This window comes from Equus asinus, chromosome 9, assembly GCF_041296235.1.
Source record: "Equus asinus isolate D_3611 breed Donkey chromosome 9, EquAss-T2T_v2, whole genome shotgun sequence".
NCBI lineage: Eukaryota > Metazoa > Chordata > Mammalia > Perissodactyla > Equidae > Equus > Equus asinus.
Genome location: NC_091798.1, coordinates 11,545,709 through 11,562,984, shown reverse-complemented (window position 1 = coordinate 11,562,984; position 17,276 = coordinate 11,545,709). Strand labels below are relative to the sequence as shown.

The window sequence follows — 17,276 nt, the reverse complement described above, 5'->3', positions numbered from 1 at the left end:
CTCCAGATTAGACAAAGTCTTCTCTTCTTGCACTTTACGCACCTCAAGGAAACCTGTTATCCCACACAGTTCAAATGCTAAATTCAAGACAACTTTGAATAAACTGAGTTTTAAGCTAAAAAACATTCAGTCTGAGATAGGTGGCAGGAGTAACAATGAAAAAGAAGAACCAAGTAAAGGGACATAAAGAAGATGAGCAAGATTATCACTTTTTTCCATTTGACCCAGTTAGATAATTAAGGTCTTAGTTAAAAATTTCTATCTTGTGAAATGCAATATAATTTGTTGACCAAGATCAAAGATAATTACCCACCTCATTTTTTACTGCCGCCATCTCCATTTTGGCGCCCGAATACAAGAGTCCTTAAGAATCACATTCCATTAACTTCTACTTAACTGTGTTTACTGCCATGAAGGAAAACACACACATTTCTGCTGCAAGGAAAGAAAAGTCAACTAAAAACCCTCACCATCTGTGAAGAGTACTGAATCAGAAAACAGAAGACAGAGCTTACAGTTTGGGCTACTCTTTGTATTCCTCATTCAAATCAAAACTTCTCTGTGCCTCAGTTTCCTCCCCTGTAAAATGGCAACATTAATGTCACGCTTCCTTAAAGTCAAAGGGTTCTTGTAAGAATCAAGAAAATGTGAAGACTTTTTTTTTTTTTAAAGATTGGCACCTGAGCTCACAACTGTTGCTAATCTTTTTTTCTTCTTCTTGTTCTCCCCAAAGCCCCAAAGCCCCCCAGTACATAGTTGTATATTCTAGTTGTGAGTGCCTCTGTGGAACACTGCCTCAGCATGGCCTAGAGAGCGGTGCCATGTCCACGCCCAGGATCCGAACCGTTGAAACCCTGGACCACCAAAGCGGAGCACACAAACTTAACCATTCAGCCATGGGGCCAGCCCCTGAAGATTTTTTAAAAAACAAAAATTACAACAAAGAACATATCACAATTATGGTTCTCACATATTTGTTAACTATGTTTGTGAACCTTAAACAACTGAAAAGCCATTACTTCATTGGCTTCAATAAGATCCACTCATTCAACAAGTATTTATTAGCTACCTATTACTTGTAAGTCACTGTGCGAGGCCCTGTTGAGATATTTACCTATGCCACACAGGTATACAATACATATGTTGTGCAAATAAGTCAGGAAGGGAGATTTTAACTAGTAAAAATAGGAGAAAAAGTGTTAAATATATTTGCATTATTAAATATCTCATAATATAAAGCAGGTGTTACAAAGTTATCCATAAGTTATAGTTATATTTGCATAATTAAATAATAAATTTCCCCAAAAACACAATGCTCTTTCTAGTTTTTTTTTTTTTTTTTTTTTCATGGCCCTGAAATACATTTTTTTTTCTTTTTTTTATTAATGTTATGATGGATTACAAGCTTGTGAAATTTCAGTTGTACATTTTTGTTAGTCATGTTGTGGGTACACCACTTCCCCCTCCGTACCCTCCCCCCACCCCCCCTTTTCCCTGGTAACCACCGATCAGATCTCCTTCTCAATATACTAATTTCCACCTATGAGTGGAGTCATATAGAGTTCGACTTTCTCTGACTGACTTATTTCGCTTAACATAATGCCCTCGAGGTCCATCCACATTGTTGTGAATGGGCCAATTTCGTCTTTTTTTATGGCTGAGTAGTATTCCATTGTGTATATATACCACATCTTCTTTATCCAATCATCAGTTTCTGGGCATGTAGGCTGGTTCCACGTCTTGGCTATTGTAAATAATGCTGCGATGAACATAGGGGTGCAACGGACTCTTGAGATATCTGATATCAGGTTCTTAGGATAGATACCCAGTAATGGGATGGCTGGGTCATAGGGTATTTCTATTTTTAACTTTTTGAGAAATCTCCATACTGTTTTCCATAGTGGCTGTACCAGTTTGCATTCCCACCAACAGTGTATGAGGGTTCCTCTTTCTCCACAACCTCTCCAACATTTGTCGTTCTTGGTTTTGGATGTTTTTGCCAATCTAACGGGGGTAAGGTGATATCTTAGTGTAGTTTTGATTTGCATTTCCCTGATGATTAGCGATGATGAACATCTTTTCATGTGTCTATTGGCCATATTCATATCTTCTTTTGAGAAATGTCTGTTCATGTCCTCTGCCCATTTTTTGATCGGGTTGTTTGTTTTTTTGTTGTTAAGCAGTGTGAGTTCTTTGTATATTATGGAGATTAACCCTTTGTCGGATAAGTGGCTTGTAAATATTTTTTCCCAATTAGTGAGCTGTTTTTTTGTTTCAATTCTGTTTTCCCTTGCCTTGAAGAAGCTCTTTAGTCTGATGAAGTCCCATTTGTTTATTCTTTCTATTGTTTCCCTCAACTGAGGAGTTACAGTGTCCAAAAAGATTCTTTTGAAACTGATGTCAAAGAGTGTACTGCCTATATTCTCTTCCAAAAGACTTATTGTCTCAGGCCTAATCTTTAGGTCTTTGATCCATTTTGAGTTTATTTTGGTGTGTGGTGAAAAAGAATGGTCGATTTTCAGTCTTTTGCATGTGGCTGTCCAGTTTTCCCAGCACCATTTGTTGAAGAGACTTTCTTTTCTCCATTGTAGGCCCTCTGCTCCTTTGTCGAAGATTAGCTGTCCATAGATGTGTGGTTTTATCTCTGGGCTTTCAATTCTGTTCCATTGATCTGTGGACCTGTTTTTGTACCAGTACCATGCTGTTTTGATCACTGTAGCTTTGTAGTATGTTTTGAAATCGGGGATTGTGATTCCGCCGGCTTTGTTTTTCTTGCTCAGGATTGCTTTAGCAATTCGTGGTCTTTTGTTCCCCCATATGAATTTTAGGATTGTTTGTTCAATTTCTGTGAAGAATGTTCTTGGGATTCTGATTGGGATAGCATTGAATCTGTATATTGCTTTAGGTAGTATGGACATTTTAACTATGTTTATTCTTCCAATCCATGTGCAAGGAATGTTTTTCCATCTCTTTATGTCATCGCCTATTTCTTTCAAGAAAGTCTTGTAGATTTCATTGTATAGATCCTTCACTTCCTTGGTTAAGTTTATCCCAAGGTATTTTATTCTTTTCGTTGCGATTGTGAATGGGATAGAGTTCTTGAGTTCTTTTTCTGTTAGTTTATTGTTAGTGTATAGAAATGCTACTGATTTATGCACGTTAATTTTATACCCTGCTACTTTGCTGTAGTTGTTGATTATTTCTAATAGTTTTTCTGTGGATTCTTTGGGGTTTTCTATGTATAAGATCATGTCGTCTGCAAACAACGCGAGTTTTACTTCTTCGTTACCTATTTGGATTCCTTTTATTTTTTTTTCCTGCCGAATTGCTCTGGCCAGCACCTCCAGTACTATGTTGAATAGGAGTGGTGAAAGTGGGCACCCTTGTCTTGTTCCTGTCCTCAGAGGGATGGCTTTCAGCTTTTGTCCATTGAGTATGATGTTGGCTGTGGGTCTATCATATATGGCCTTTATTATGTTGAGGTACTTTCCAAAGTTATCCATAAGTTATAGTTATATTTGCATAATTAAATAATAAATTTCCCCAAAAACACAATGCTCTTTCTAGTTTTTATATGGAGGAAGGTGGCTTAGAAAATACAGGCAGTTCTAACCCTCAAAGTGAAATTAGTCTTTAGTAAAGTACTTCAAAGTTCAGTTCCATCCTACAACTTGTCCCCAGACTTTACCCTCCTCTAACATCGCCCAAAATGTCTGTTTACCAAAAAAAAAGACCCTAAATTCTTCAAGAGTGTTTTCATTACTCCCTGTTAGTACTTTATAAGCTTCTCATGCTGCCTAGATTTCCGCTGCATTCAACGTAAGCCCAGATCAGCTGAAGGGCAGTCTAATACACTTCCACCGGGCTGGGTGGGCTACAAATAGAATGAATCTCTTTCCAAATACAAAGAAATTCAAATCACCACTAGGTTTGCAAAGGACTACAGAATAAAATAATACACCAATAAACACAAAATGAGAGAGACTGTAACCAGCAAACCAGATCACTGCCTGCCCTCATCAGATGGGCACATAAGACTCTAACCCAGAGTTAACTATCATGAGGAAAGTCTCTAAAGATAACAGGCTTTTGTGCAACTAAGGAACTAGTAATAAAATAATTTCACCCAAAACCAAAGGAAATAATTAAAACCAAGTAGTAAACTTTTCATTCTCCAAGTGATAAAATAGTCATAATTATTATTTCACTTCTGTATTCAATTATAAACTATTTAATGCATATATCAGGAACTACACTAGATACTAGGAATAAAGTACAGAAGAAATCAGACAAGGTCCCTGACCTCACAGAGCTTACAATATTGTGAGGAAAGACAGGAAATAAATAAGTAAACGAATAATTTCAATTAAAAATTTTAAAAAAGCAATTTAAACAAATAAAACATGCTATTTTTAAGAACTGTAATAAAAAGCACCACATACAAATATTTACATTCCAAATGAAAGGAATAGAGCCAAGGCCCTGAACTGGGAAGAAGCTGAGCCTTATTCACCAGATGCAAAGATCTTCCCCTGAGCTCCCTTCTACATTTCATCTCGGTCTAGGCCATTCTTCACAAGCAACAGTGAGACTTTAACAAACATGGCAGACAGCAAACCTCCCCTACCAGGTCCTCCTTAGCATCTCATCTGATTTTGGTTCCTCCATCATAAGCCACAGTCAAACCTTTCAAACTCAAGATCTCACCCATTTTCCACAAAGCACTTCCTGGCTGAACTTCCAAAGGTAGAACATAAGTTTGCCCCAGTTGTAGGCAAACAGTTGGCATGAACATTATACCCAAGGAGAAAGGAGAAAAGCGAAGCCATGTCAGAGGTAGGGAGAACAGGCCGAACAGTGCCAAGATGCATTTCCAGCTTCAAATGGGCTGAGAGGTAAGGTTCACATCTTAAATAATAAAACACCTTCACTTACGGAGTGCATTATGAAGCCAAAAGTTGTTCTGGAAGAGAAAGACCACCTGAGGGCTTGCTCCCCATCCCTTTTAATTCCCAGCAAAAGTAAATCAACTTGGGGGGGTCTGTGGGGAGGAGTAAACAAAATTCTGTAACCAGACTGCAGTTAGTGGTATAGCCACATAGCACCACCTTCACTATTCGCAATGTTTTATCTTTCCTTTGTTTGCTCTTAAAGTTTTCTTAGCATTAAAATTCACTTCAGTAGCATTTGATTTCTCTAAATTGTGTAACCTTCTCAATTAATATAGTACTATTCTTTCAGTAATTCTGTGAAATTCCAAATAGCTAATACAATGTCCCAAACAATACACCTATCCTGAGAGTAGAGAAAAACTGATTGAAATTATGTGTGCTAGGTAAAGATTTTTCCTAGGGGCCAGCCCGGTGGCACAGTGGTTAAGTTTGCATGCCCAGCTTTGGCAGCCTACGGTTCGCAGGTTTGGATCCCGGGTGTATACCTACACACGCTCATCAAGCCATGCTGTGGTGGTGCCCCATATACAAAACAGAGGAAGACTGACACAGATGTTAGCTCAGGGGCCACCTTCCTCAAGCAAAAAGAGGATGATGGGCAACACATGTTAGCTCAGGGCCAAGCTTCCTCACACACACACACACACACACACAAAAATTAAAATAAATAAATCACTATAAAAAAAGATTTTTTTCTAGGATAGACATATGATTTTTAAAACCAGTTCCAAAGAACTCAACAAAACAAACGTGCTTCAGAGTCCCACCAACATAATTCAAATTATATTGTAAAATATATTTTTGCTATTTTATTTTTATTTTTAATAAAATGTACCACCCTTTCAAATTTCAAACATAAAGACCATCATGAAACATGTTAGCTTATGCTGCTGGGTCAAAGCAATCAAATAGACACTGAAATGAAGCTTCTCTTGCCAGCTCTATGCATACATGACACTTAGGGAACTTCTTGTAAATGTGTCACTGACCGGGAAAAACCACAGCACTGCACGGTGCCCTCTGTTAACAGAGCACACACCTGTCCACTCGTGTAACACTGTACAGTGAACACTAACACAGCACATGGAGGTCGGGGCTCCACTCAATGTCACAGCAAGCTCAGACGCATCTGTTCAGGATATGCTCTCATCACAAAAAGTAGTGAACAGTGCTTAGTGAAAATATCACATAAGCCATCACGACATAATGTTAGCGTTTACCTTAAGTTTAGAGTACAGCAGATAGTGTCAGTGACTCAAACTTTTAAAAAGTCTCCTACAGAACTTCATGAGACTCTAAATCATTTATTTTTTAGTGACTGTACAATCAAAACAAAAGGAAACCAAATGCTGAGGCTGGTATGTTAGTGTTCAGGGTAAGATACACCTAAAAAAGAAGTCTCAACTGCAAAAAAGTTTCTGTCCACTGATTTCATCCAACACGCTCATTTCATAGATGAGAAAAAACTAAGACCCCAGAAATCAAGTGACTTATTTAAGGCCATAGAGACAGAGACAGGTAGCACTAGAACTCTCGGGTTCTAACTCCCAGATCTTTTCATTCCACTACCTGGTCCTATTTAACAAAGTTCCTCTTCTAGAATTAAGGAAGGCTTCTATTAGGGGAATATTCCTTTCTCCCTAATGCCATTATAAAGTCAAAGATGTGTTTCACACGATTGTTAATTGAGCCTAAAGCATTACGACAGAACTGAAGTCTCTGTCCCCGTCACAATGCCGTTTCCATTCCGAGAAGAGAAGGGACGCACAAAACCACCATGATAGAAGATCTGTGTAAAAATAGGAAGAGGGGATGTAAATCAAAGGTACTAACTTTCACTCCGAAGGAGCCTCAGTTCTGAGGATGTCATGTACAGCGCAATGACCACAGTTAATAATACAGTATTATACACTTGAAAGTTGCTGAGAGCAAACCTTCACCACTCTCACCACACACTCAGAAAAAGTTCACTATGTGAGGTGACGGATGCATTATCTTGATTTTGTTAAGAGTTCCACCATGTATATGTATATCAAATCATGATGCTGTATCTTTTAAATATATACAATTATACTTGTCAATTATTCCTCAAGAAAGGGAAAAAAACAGAAGAAGGGGAGTAAGTACTGTAAGAACAGCACTACGGAAGCTCAGAGGACTGCAGGATTATTCTGGGTGGGAAAACGAAAAAAGGCTCAGACTTACTCAGTAATGAAAGATCATTCCAATGTTGGAAACTAGCAGAAAAGAACTGGGAAAAGTTTGGATTTTGGATCCACTATAGCATAGGAAATAGCAGAAGAATCATATTCTGTTAGAATTAGATCAGAAAATACAGAGGCTAGAGGAATATACTAAACAACACCACAAGGGAACAATCATACAAATCCAGAATGTGGTATATTCTATAAGCTCTTCAAAAAGTCAATGTCAAAGGGAAGAAAGGGGGAGCGGTTGTCCTAGACTTAAAAAGATTAGGTGACAAATGTAACTCTAATGCTAACTAGATCCTATTTTGAGGAAAAAAAACTATAAAAGACATTTTTAGGACAATTGGAGGATTCTAATTATGGACTAGACCTTAGGGAATAATAGTTAATCTTCTTAGGAGTGATAATGGTATCGTTGTTATGTAGGAGGATGACTTTTTTTTAAAAGACGCATGTTGAAGTGTCATGATGTCCGTACTCACTTTCAAACAGTTAAACAAATCTGTGTGTGTGTGTATGACACACACTAGGTGATGGGTATTCAAGTATTGAAAACTGTCATTAAAAATGTTTAAAAAAAGAATTAGATATAATCTTGATAAAGATGATCTAATCCATTCTCTTTCTTCAACAACGGAAGAAACTGAGCCAAAGTACCACAGCTAAGGAAGGCCTTTTCTCAATTGAAATGAAACTTCAGACAAGTCTGCAGAATCTTAGCCCAAACTCTTTCCATATGCCAGAAAACTGGGACCCAAGAATAAAGACTGATCTGAGACAAACACATACATGTGCATGTAAAAAAGTTAAACACGGTTCTTATGCTTAGTATGTGACAATACCATTAAAATTACAAAGGAAGAAAAAAATCTATTTAAGACTATAACAACCTAGTACATGAGAATTTTGTATAAAATAACCTCAGAATGCAGCATTAAATGGGAATTAGTTTAATTGTTAGATGCACAAAAAAACAAACAAAAAAATGTTTCAAACCACTTAACTAGCCTTGCCTATAATACTGTCTCACATTTTGGTCTACTGATGATAGCAATCATGCCTTCCAAAATCTGACAACAGGTAGTAACTTCACATTTCACCTTATCTCCTCCACAGGCTCCTTGCCAATTCCCAAAAGTGCCATGTTTTTTCCTATTTCTACACAAGTAATTTCCTCCGCATACAGAAAGCCCTTCTGCCTTCTTCATCGACTCCCTTTCAAGACCAACTTCTTACACTGCATCTTCAGTGAAGCCCTGACTCTGCTCCCCACTACTCCTTAAACTTCTCTAATACTTTTTTCATTGCTATGGAGACTTTTAAAACTTTTCCTAATTATTTAACTGTAGGATTCCTCCATTAGATCATAGCTACCTGATATCATAGAGCACGCCTTATTTATATCCCTATTTACAGTTAGCTTCAAGTGCTGGGAGTTAGAAATAATGGAAACTGGCTATTTTTCAAATTTTCAGGAAGAAGCATCTTAACTCACCTAAAAAATCAAGTGCCCTGAGTCGAGAGTGATTAATTTATCACAAAGCAGATTCATAACTAAATGACCTGGACCATTTGTTACTCTACCCCTTTGATACTCTTGTCACATAGCCTACAAGCATGGAAACTATCTGAACTGATGCAAAGAAGCAGTCTGACCTTGCTTATACCTAACAAGCCAAATACATGCAAAAAGTTATCTGAAGGGTTTCCTGTGAGGATAAGAACTTAATCAGAAAAGCCCGAAAGTCACTAATCCATTTCTAGTCAAGTATTGAGCAAATGTATATCATTAAGACCTCACGCTCAAGTAAAATTCATTTAAAATAACTTCCACGTGTAAATATTTCTTTTTTCTCAGAAATCTAACTTCAACAGAAGTTTCATTTCTGAAAACAGAGCTATAATGGAAACTTCCAAAAGTTTTATTTCAAACATGCAAAAATATGGCATTACAACACCCAGTGTATACTCAGCAATATTTAACCTCTTGGCTCAATATATGGAATATATGCGAAAACAAACTTGATTCTTGCTGACTGAAAAACAAAGTAGCTGATGCAAGACACATGCTGATTGTTCTTGGCCAACACACATGCATCTTTAAGTACATACGTTAGTCAAGTCTCAACCTATGGTCCTTGAACTACCAGTGAATCATGAGGAGCTTGCTGGTGGCCTAGTACTGCCCGCTAAGCAGAAGCAGAAAGCTGGGTAGGGACGGTGAGGGGCGGCGGGAAGAAGCAGATGCAGTGGTCCACCAAATGAAGATAAACCATTCAGGTGGTCTGCAGTAAGGAAAAATGAGAGAATCACTAAATCAGCAAATTGATCAGCATGCCCAATTAATATGATCACGCTGCTTACCCAAATCAACCTAATACTTTCTTGCAACAAGAGAAGAATGTGTTTTCGTCAAAAGCCACAAGAGAGAGAACTAATTTATTAGCATAAAGGCAAAGCTTCCTTATTACTAGTGATTAACACTCAGTAATCATTCTCATTAGAAGACTTACCTGGGTACAGTACTGCAAGCAAGGTGCTGCCAAAGCTTTGCCTGTACAGTAACAAAACCAGGTAGATTCAAAAATAAAACCCATGGATTAAAATTTCTCCAGAAGAAAGAGTGGTGTTATAGACTACGGTTATCAAAAATCAGAGGAATGAAGATTCCTGTCTTTTCTAACGGCTTAAAGCTTCTGTCCATAGTATACAGCGCTAGCAACTGATTGCTAAATAAAATCAGAGATGAAAAAAACAGCCCATTTAACATCCACAGTGAGACTTCTTTAAAAACGCCCTTCCAACATAAATTCCAAGATAATCTTGACTGGGAAAAAACGTCAACCCTTTATTCAGCAGAAAATTGAAAACAGAGTGGGACTAGCCTGGTGGAAGGTAGCTGATCAGGTAGGGGCTACAACAACCCATGTCAACTTCTAATGTAAACTCCAGTCTTAAATCTCTTCCCAAAGAGGATTCAGCTTTCCCCATATCCCAGTATTTTCCAACTGTAGCTTCCCCAACCTAAATTTAATTCTCATACTTACCAGACCTACCCACACAGAGTACCACTGTTACTTCCAACCCACACCTACTTGCTGCCTATTTTTCTTTTGGTCCTTTCCCCACAACTCCACGCCTCCTAGTAAAATCAGCCACCCTCTGCTTTACATCAAGTAAATGCCTCCTATTTCACAGTATGTCTCTCTCCAATTGGTATAAAATTTTATGCATCCCTCTCATAAAGCCCCAGAGCTCACCAACCCAGAAAATATGAAAGATTTGTACTTTCACTGTCACACGAGGAGGAGACTAAATCTTCAGTCCTCCTCACGCTCAATTGTGCTTCATTTTTTATTATAGGCACAGCCCTGAGAGCAGAAGCATAAGAAAACTCAATACACAACCGAGTTAGCTGATATGTAGAAGTAACATATGGGACACTGAACATACACAAGGAAGAGAGAAGCACGATGTTCTTGGTGAAGAAAGTAACCGTCTTGTAGAAAACGTTTGTTCTTAAGTACCCCAACCTCAGCAGTGCTGTTGCTATGTTCTGGGGTTGGATGCCCAAGCAGTCTATCTTGTGTTAGGATATGAGTAATAACCTACAGTTAGAATTTCTGCAAACACCACACTAGAATGAAAAGTTAACAAACCGAATTATTTTCTGAAACTATACAAATGGTCTGTTCAAATACAATTAGATCAGTAAAAAACAGGCAGATCTGTTTTTTACGTTTCCCAATAAGACAACAAAATTTGGTATACTAAGCACCTACTAGGGTCAGGCCTTGAGACATGCCGGAGAGGTGATTTCTCATTTCTCCACCTTCCGTGAAGTTTTCGTGACTCAATTCTTAGTACTTTCCTCTTTTTACTTATAGCAGTCAATCACTTTTACACCTTCAGTCAACCTCTCCCAGCTGACTTCAAAATCCACATTCATAATCCTGAACATCTCCAAGTTCCACACCTAAACTTCTGCACCATCCTAAATGATGTTTCACCTTAAAAATTCTTTGTCAACTAAACCTTAACATACTGAAAGGTGAATGGCTCTCCCCAGATAGCTCTAATTCCCCCAAACCTGCCAAGCCACCTCAACAGTCCTGGTCACCCACATTCACAAACAGAAGATTCTTTTCTTTTCTTTATCCCTACATCCAACAAATCACCAACTCACGCCATTTTTTCCCCTAATGGGTTCCTCATTTTGTCTCTTCCCACTAGAAGCAATCCTCAACAGTGCTTCTCAAACTTTAATGTGCACAGGAAGCATCTGAGAATCTTGCTAAAATGCAGATTCTGATTCATGAGGTCCGTGCTGGGGCCCAAGATTCTGCATTTCTGACATGCTCCCATGTGATGCCAATGCCACTGGTAGAGAGACCACAGCCTGGAGCAGCTGAGATCACTGTTTGCCTTTATTCCCTCGGCACTTGCACAGATCATCCTATGGTATTTTTATCTGTTTATATAGCGTTTTATAGTTGTCTCATGTGTGCATATGCTGTTACGCTTTCTAAAAAAGGATTTTGACATACTCAAGAAATAGGATCATGAGTCCTTTTTTTTGGAACAACAGCAACCAATACAACATTGGGCATATTGTGGGTACTCAATGCTTGTTGATTGTAAAATGCTTCCCCAGAAAATACAACAATCATCTCTTGATTAAGAAATTGAAGTGGGTTTATGGATTACCTTTGTCAACTTTTTAAAAACTATTTCATTGCTAATCAACCTTTTCATCAGATTAGACAGAGGGAATAAACTTAAAACAGCTTTCTATTCATAGTTAAGAAAGCAAATGTTAGTTATAAGACTTGTGAATTATTGGTTATAGATTTATTCTTTCTCCATCAGTGAAGGATTAGTTAAATATATATATTTAAAACTGAAACCAGAAGCACAGGAAACAAAAGGAAAAACAGATAAATTGGACTTCATTAAAGTTAAAAACTTTCGTGCATCCAAGGACACCATCAAGAGAGTGAAAAGACAACCTACAGAATGGGAGAAAATATTTGCAAATCACATATCCAATAAGGGTTTAATACAGACACTATATAAGGAACTCCTACAACTCAACAGAAAACCCCACACAAGTAAAAAGTAGGCAAAGGACTTAAATAAACATTTCTCCAAAGTAGATACACAAATGTCCAACAAGCACATGAAAAGATGCTCAATATGACTAGTCATTAGGGAAATGCAAACTGGAACCACAATGAAACACCTCTTTACACCCACTAGAATGGGTATAATGTAAAAAATGGGAAATAAGTGTTGGTGAGGATGTGGAAAAACTGGAACCCTTGCACATTGCTAGTAGAAATGTGAAATGGTGCAGCTGCTGTGTGAAAGTTTGGTAGTTCCTGAAAAAGGTAAACAAAGAATTAGCACATGACCTAGCAATTCCACTCCTAGGGATATATCCCAAAGAACTGAAAACAGGGACTCAAACAGCTATTTGTACACCAAAGTTCATAGCTGCATTATTCACGATAGCCAAAAAGTAGGAATAACCCAAATGTCCACCAACAGATGAACAGACAAAATGTGGTACATACATACAATGGAATATTATTCAGTCATAAAACGGATGAAGTACTGATACTTGCTATAAAAGAAGGAACGTGGAAGACACTATTCTAAGTGAAAATATACCATAAACAAAAATTGTTTGATTCTACTTACATGAAATATCTACAATAGGCAAATTTACAGAAACAAAACACAGATTAGAGGTTACCAGGGGTTAGGAGGAGGGGGGAGCAGAGATATTGCTTAATGGATCCAGTTTCTGTTTGGAGTGGTGAAAAATTTTGGAAATATATAGTGGTAATGGCTGCCAACTGTGAATATAATTAATGCCACTGAATTGTACACTTAAAAATGGTAAATTTTGGGGGCTGGCATAGTGGTTAAGTTCGTGCACTCCACTTCAGCAGCCCAGGGTGCACAGGTTCGGATCCTGGGAACAGACCTACACATCACTCATCAAGCCATGCTTGTGGCAGCATCCCGCATACAAAATACAGGAAGATTGGCAACAGATGTTAGCTCAGAGCCAATCTTCCTTGCCAAGGGAAGAAAAAAAGGCAACTTTTACATGTATTTTACTACAATTAAAAAAATGAAACTAGGAAAAAAAACCCCCAGCATTCTTTATTATACCCCTGAGTTCAAGTTCCCACTCTGCCATTTATAAGCCATGCCATGTTAAGTAAGTTGTTTAATTTCTCCTGGCTTCAATCCATGTATAAGAGATATTATCCACCTCCCAGAGTTGTTAAGACTAAATGAGAGAACCTAATCACTTAGCACAGTACCTGTCACATAATAAATACTGGACAAATGGTAGCTGTTATTATTCAGAAACCATTGTTACTCATCAAGTAGATGTCTGGAAGGCTGCTATACACGGATATCCAAAAGAACGCCACGATATTCTCAAGACATTCTGAAATAAAGAAATGAATGTCCAGCATTCAGTTATGCTACTGGAAACCTGGAAACCTGAGACCACCAGGGTCAGTCCTCTTGGGATATCACTGAACATACAGAATAAAGTGAGAACCTACTTTGTATATCACTACATTAAAGACGTGAACAAAATATGAAGCTAGTTGGCTGTCTTCAATTAACTTCATTTTATTTTTTCCTACATATTTCTTATTTTTAAAAATTGTAAGAGATTTAATTTCTTAGCAAATGCCACGGGTTTAAGCTTGTCTAGAGGTCCTAAGTGCCAACCACAGCATCTCAATGTCATCATAAAGCAGAGAACCATACAGAATATGCTGTCTAAAAACATCAAAACGAGTGGAAATCCTAGGAACATGGAAGCTTGGAGAGAACTGTTAAATAATCTTGTATAATTTCTATAATATACCTATCTTGATTAAAATTAGTCATTAAAAAACGGTCAAAGTAGCTGAAACTCAAAAACTGAAGTCTAGGCAAGGTACACCAGAGGAAGATATTACAAACTATTCCAAAAACAAGAGATAACACAAATCTTATAACGTGAATTCAGTCATTTCCATATTCTACAGTCTTTCGCAATAATTTCCCAAATTCCTTCAAAGAAGTAATCCACCCAGTAAGGAAGTTTCTCTCAATATATACATAATTATTTGCATACATAAGCAACTTAGATCCAGAGGGAAAGTACACTATCTCAAATGGCCTATAAAGGTTAAAAAACAGAAGTCATTTTTTACCAAGACTGGCTGATATTCAGAAAGGGTCAAGCCATTCTAAAAGGGTGATGTTTGCACAACACTGTGAATATAATTAAATCTGTCATGAAAATCTTAAACCCGTCATGAGAAGCATCAAGAAGACTGTATTTTACTCCATGTTGATAAAAGAATTTTTCATAACCCAGTATGTCCAGATTAAAACTACTAACCACCACGTATTGTATGTTTGAAAAGCAAAGGATCTGTGCCAACACCCTCAGGAAAAATAGTCTTTCCCTTCCCAAAAAAACCTCCTGTAATAAGCAAGAACTGTTTAACATGTTAACCTGACACACTCACCTGAGCAAATTCCTTTCAACCACAATTAACTCCTAACTATCCTGACAGTAATGGAGAAAAAAGACTTCCATAATTAAATTCCAGAAATAATCCTTTTATCCCACACAGGTCCTTCCTCCACCCCAGTTACATCAGGGCCAAATAAAGAGGTTTGGTGGTTGATGTCCCTTTTTTCTAAACCTTGGGCACAGCCTCAGGTCCAGAGAACTCAGTTCTCAAAGAAACTGATACCACAGCTATCAAACTAGATACCACTGGTAAAAAATAACCAAAAGCTAAGACTCCATGCTTTTAAACGCCCATGCTAATAATTCCTGGCTGGTCACAAGCCACACTACCAAAAGGCTTAAAGAAATTGGTTCAAGTTCATTACTGAGAGGAGATAAACGTTTATCAGAATTCTTAAATGACTGTGAAAAAATATTTAATTAAAACTGAATACTACCTATAACAAGTACATACTAATATACTTCGGGACCATTAACGATCACCCCCTTTACAGGAAGGATCATTTTGACCCCCAACTTGACCCCAACCCAAAGCTGTTTTAAATCATGCCCTTTTTATCTTCCTGCTTTGTTATCACTAAGGATCTTATTAACATGCCACCAAGTAATACCAGGACTTGAAATGCACTGTAAAGTAGTATTTTCATGGACGATTTTTTCAAGACACACTTCAGTGAGCTCTCCGAACTATATGTCCAGGATTTAGTCATACAGGATGCCCACAGATCTTATTCAAGTGGCATGGCTAACCATCACGTAATTCAGGAAATTGATCAGCCAAAAGTTAGGAGTACCTGATTTACAGATGGAGCTTAAGTGACAGGGCAAGCAACTGGTCTAAATGTTAGGATATTAAGGAAAAGTTGTAAACCCTTTCATCCCCGAACAACTGAATTTAGGAACTTATAAATACGCTCCACATTTTGAGACATCTAACGTAAGGATGGAACAAGACCAACACTGCCATCCTCGCCATTCCCAGAAGCTGTTTCTTAACTAAAACTCTAACAAGCTCCAGAATGGACTCGGCAAAAGGTCACTTAAGTCGAGGCAGGAGAATTTCATCACCCTGCGGCACTGCAACACCAAGTGAACCAAAATCCCTCTCCTGGGCAGACGATTCACCCCAAAGCAGAAGCGCGTCCGGCGTCAGGAAACTTTTGAAGTCGCGATCCCGCCGGGAAAGGCGGACTCGCGCGTTGGCACTGTGACCCGCGCACTTTCCTCTACGTCGACGGCGAGGAATCCGGCGAGCCCACCCGGCGGCGGCCGGCCCAGCACCCCGCGCCGCGACCGAGCCACGTCTCCCCCGGCGGCCGCTCCCCAGCGCTCGGGAAACGGACGCCCGCGCCCCCGGAGCCCTCCCCCGTCGGCCGAGCTCCGGGAACCTGCCGGTTTAAATGGCCAAGCTGGAGCCACCTCGCGCAGCTGTCACCTGAAACTCGGGGAAGCCGAGCCCGGCCAACTCCGCGGCGCAGGCAAGGGCGCGGGCGGCGGGGCCGGGCCGAGGGATGCGGCCGGCTCCCTCCCTCCCCCGCTCCCTCCCCGGCCCGCCGCCATCCTGCTCCTGAATAATTGAACGCGCCGGAGGGCCAGCGCGCCGGCCAGGAAGGCGGCTCCGGGGCCGACCTCCCCGAGCCGAGGCGGCGGGGTCGGGAAGCCGAGGGCGACATCCAGGCGCGCGGACGACGCCCCCCGGGGCCCGGGGAAGCGGGCGGAGACCCCGCGGCCGGCGGGGCGGCCGGAGCGCAGCGCGGGGGCGACGTGGGCAGGGGGATGACAAAGGGGCGCGGGGCCCCGGCCGCGCCGCCCGCGGGCCCGAGGCGCCGGGACAGGTGGCCGGGCCTGGCCGGGAACAATGGGGGGCCGAGGCCGCCCCCTGGCGCTCACCTACCTCCGGTGCCCTCCGAGTTCTCGTTGAGGCTGCCCGAGGAGTCGTGCTGGGCGCCCACGCACCCGCCCATGGGGCCCCGGCGCCGCGTCCGCCACCTCCGGCCGCTCGTCCGGGCGCGCCGCCGCCCCAGCCTCCTCCGGCGCCGCCGCCGCCGAGCTCCGGACGGGCGCGCCGCTCCGCTCGCCCGCCGCGGCCCAGCCTCCGCCCCCTCGCCGCTCCACCCACCGCCTTGGCTCGGCCCCTTCCTCCGCGCCCTCTTCTCCCTCAGCCCCCGGGCCGCCCGCGCGGCAGGCCCGGCCCGCGCGCCGCCCTCGCCTGCGGCTCGGCCCCGCCAGGCCGGGGCTGGCCCATTCCGGGGGGCCGCGGCGCACCTCGCCCCTCACAGCCCGCGGCCCCGCGAGCACGCGAGCCCGGCGCGGAGCCGCCCGTCAGCCAGGCCCCTCGGCCCCCGCCCGCGGCGCCGCCCTCCGCTCCAGCGGCCTGGGCTGGGCGGGCCGCCCGGAAGCGCCGGGGGGCGTGGCCCCGCGAGGCCGCACGCTGATTGGCTGAGGGAGGGGCCGCGCGCCGCGGGGGGGCGGAGGATGGGAGCTGGGAGCTGGGAGCCGGAGGAGAGGAGGCGCAGGGAGACCGGTCCGGGAAGAGGCAGGGAAAGGGGGCGA

The 17,276-nt window shown here is 41.3% G+C and overlaps 1 protein-coding gene across 1 annotated transcript in view; it reads right to left on the bottom strand.

The window, feature by feature from the left end:
• UBTD2 (ubiquitin domain containing 2) overlaps positions 1-16,984 on the bottom strand; it is a 56,379-nt gene extending 39,395 nt beyond the window's left edge. Inside the window, exon 1 of the mRNA XM_044777674.2 lies at positions 16,618-16,984. Within this exon, the coding sequence (XP_044633609.1) occupies positions 16,618-16,687 (70 nt within the window). The 5' untranslated portion in view covers positions 16,688-16,984. The remainder of the gene's footprint in view (positions 1-16,617) is intronic.
• Positions 16,985-17,276: the final 292 nt, after the last annotated feature.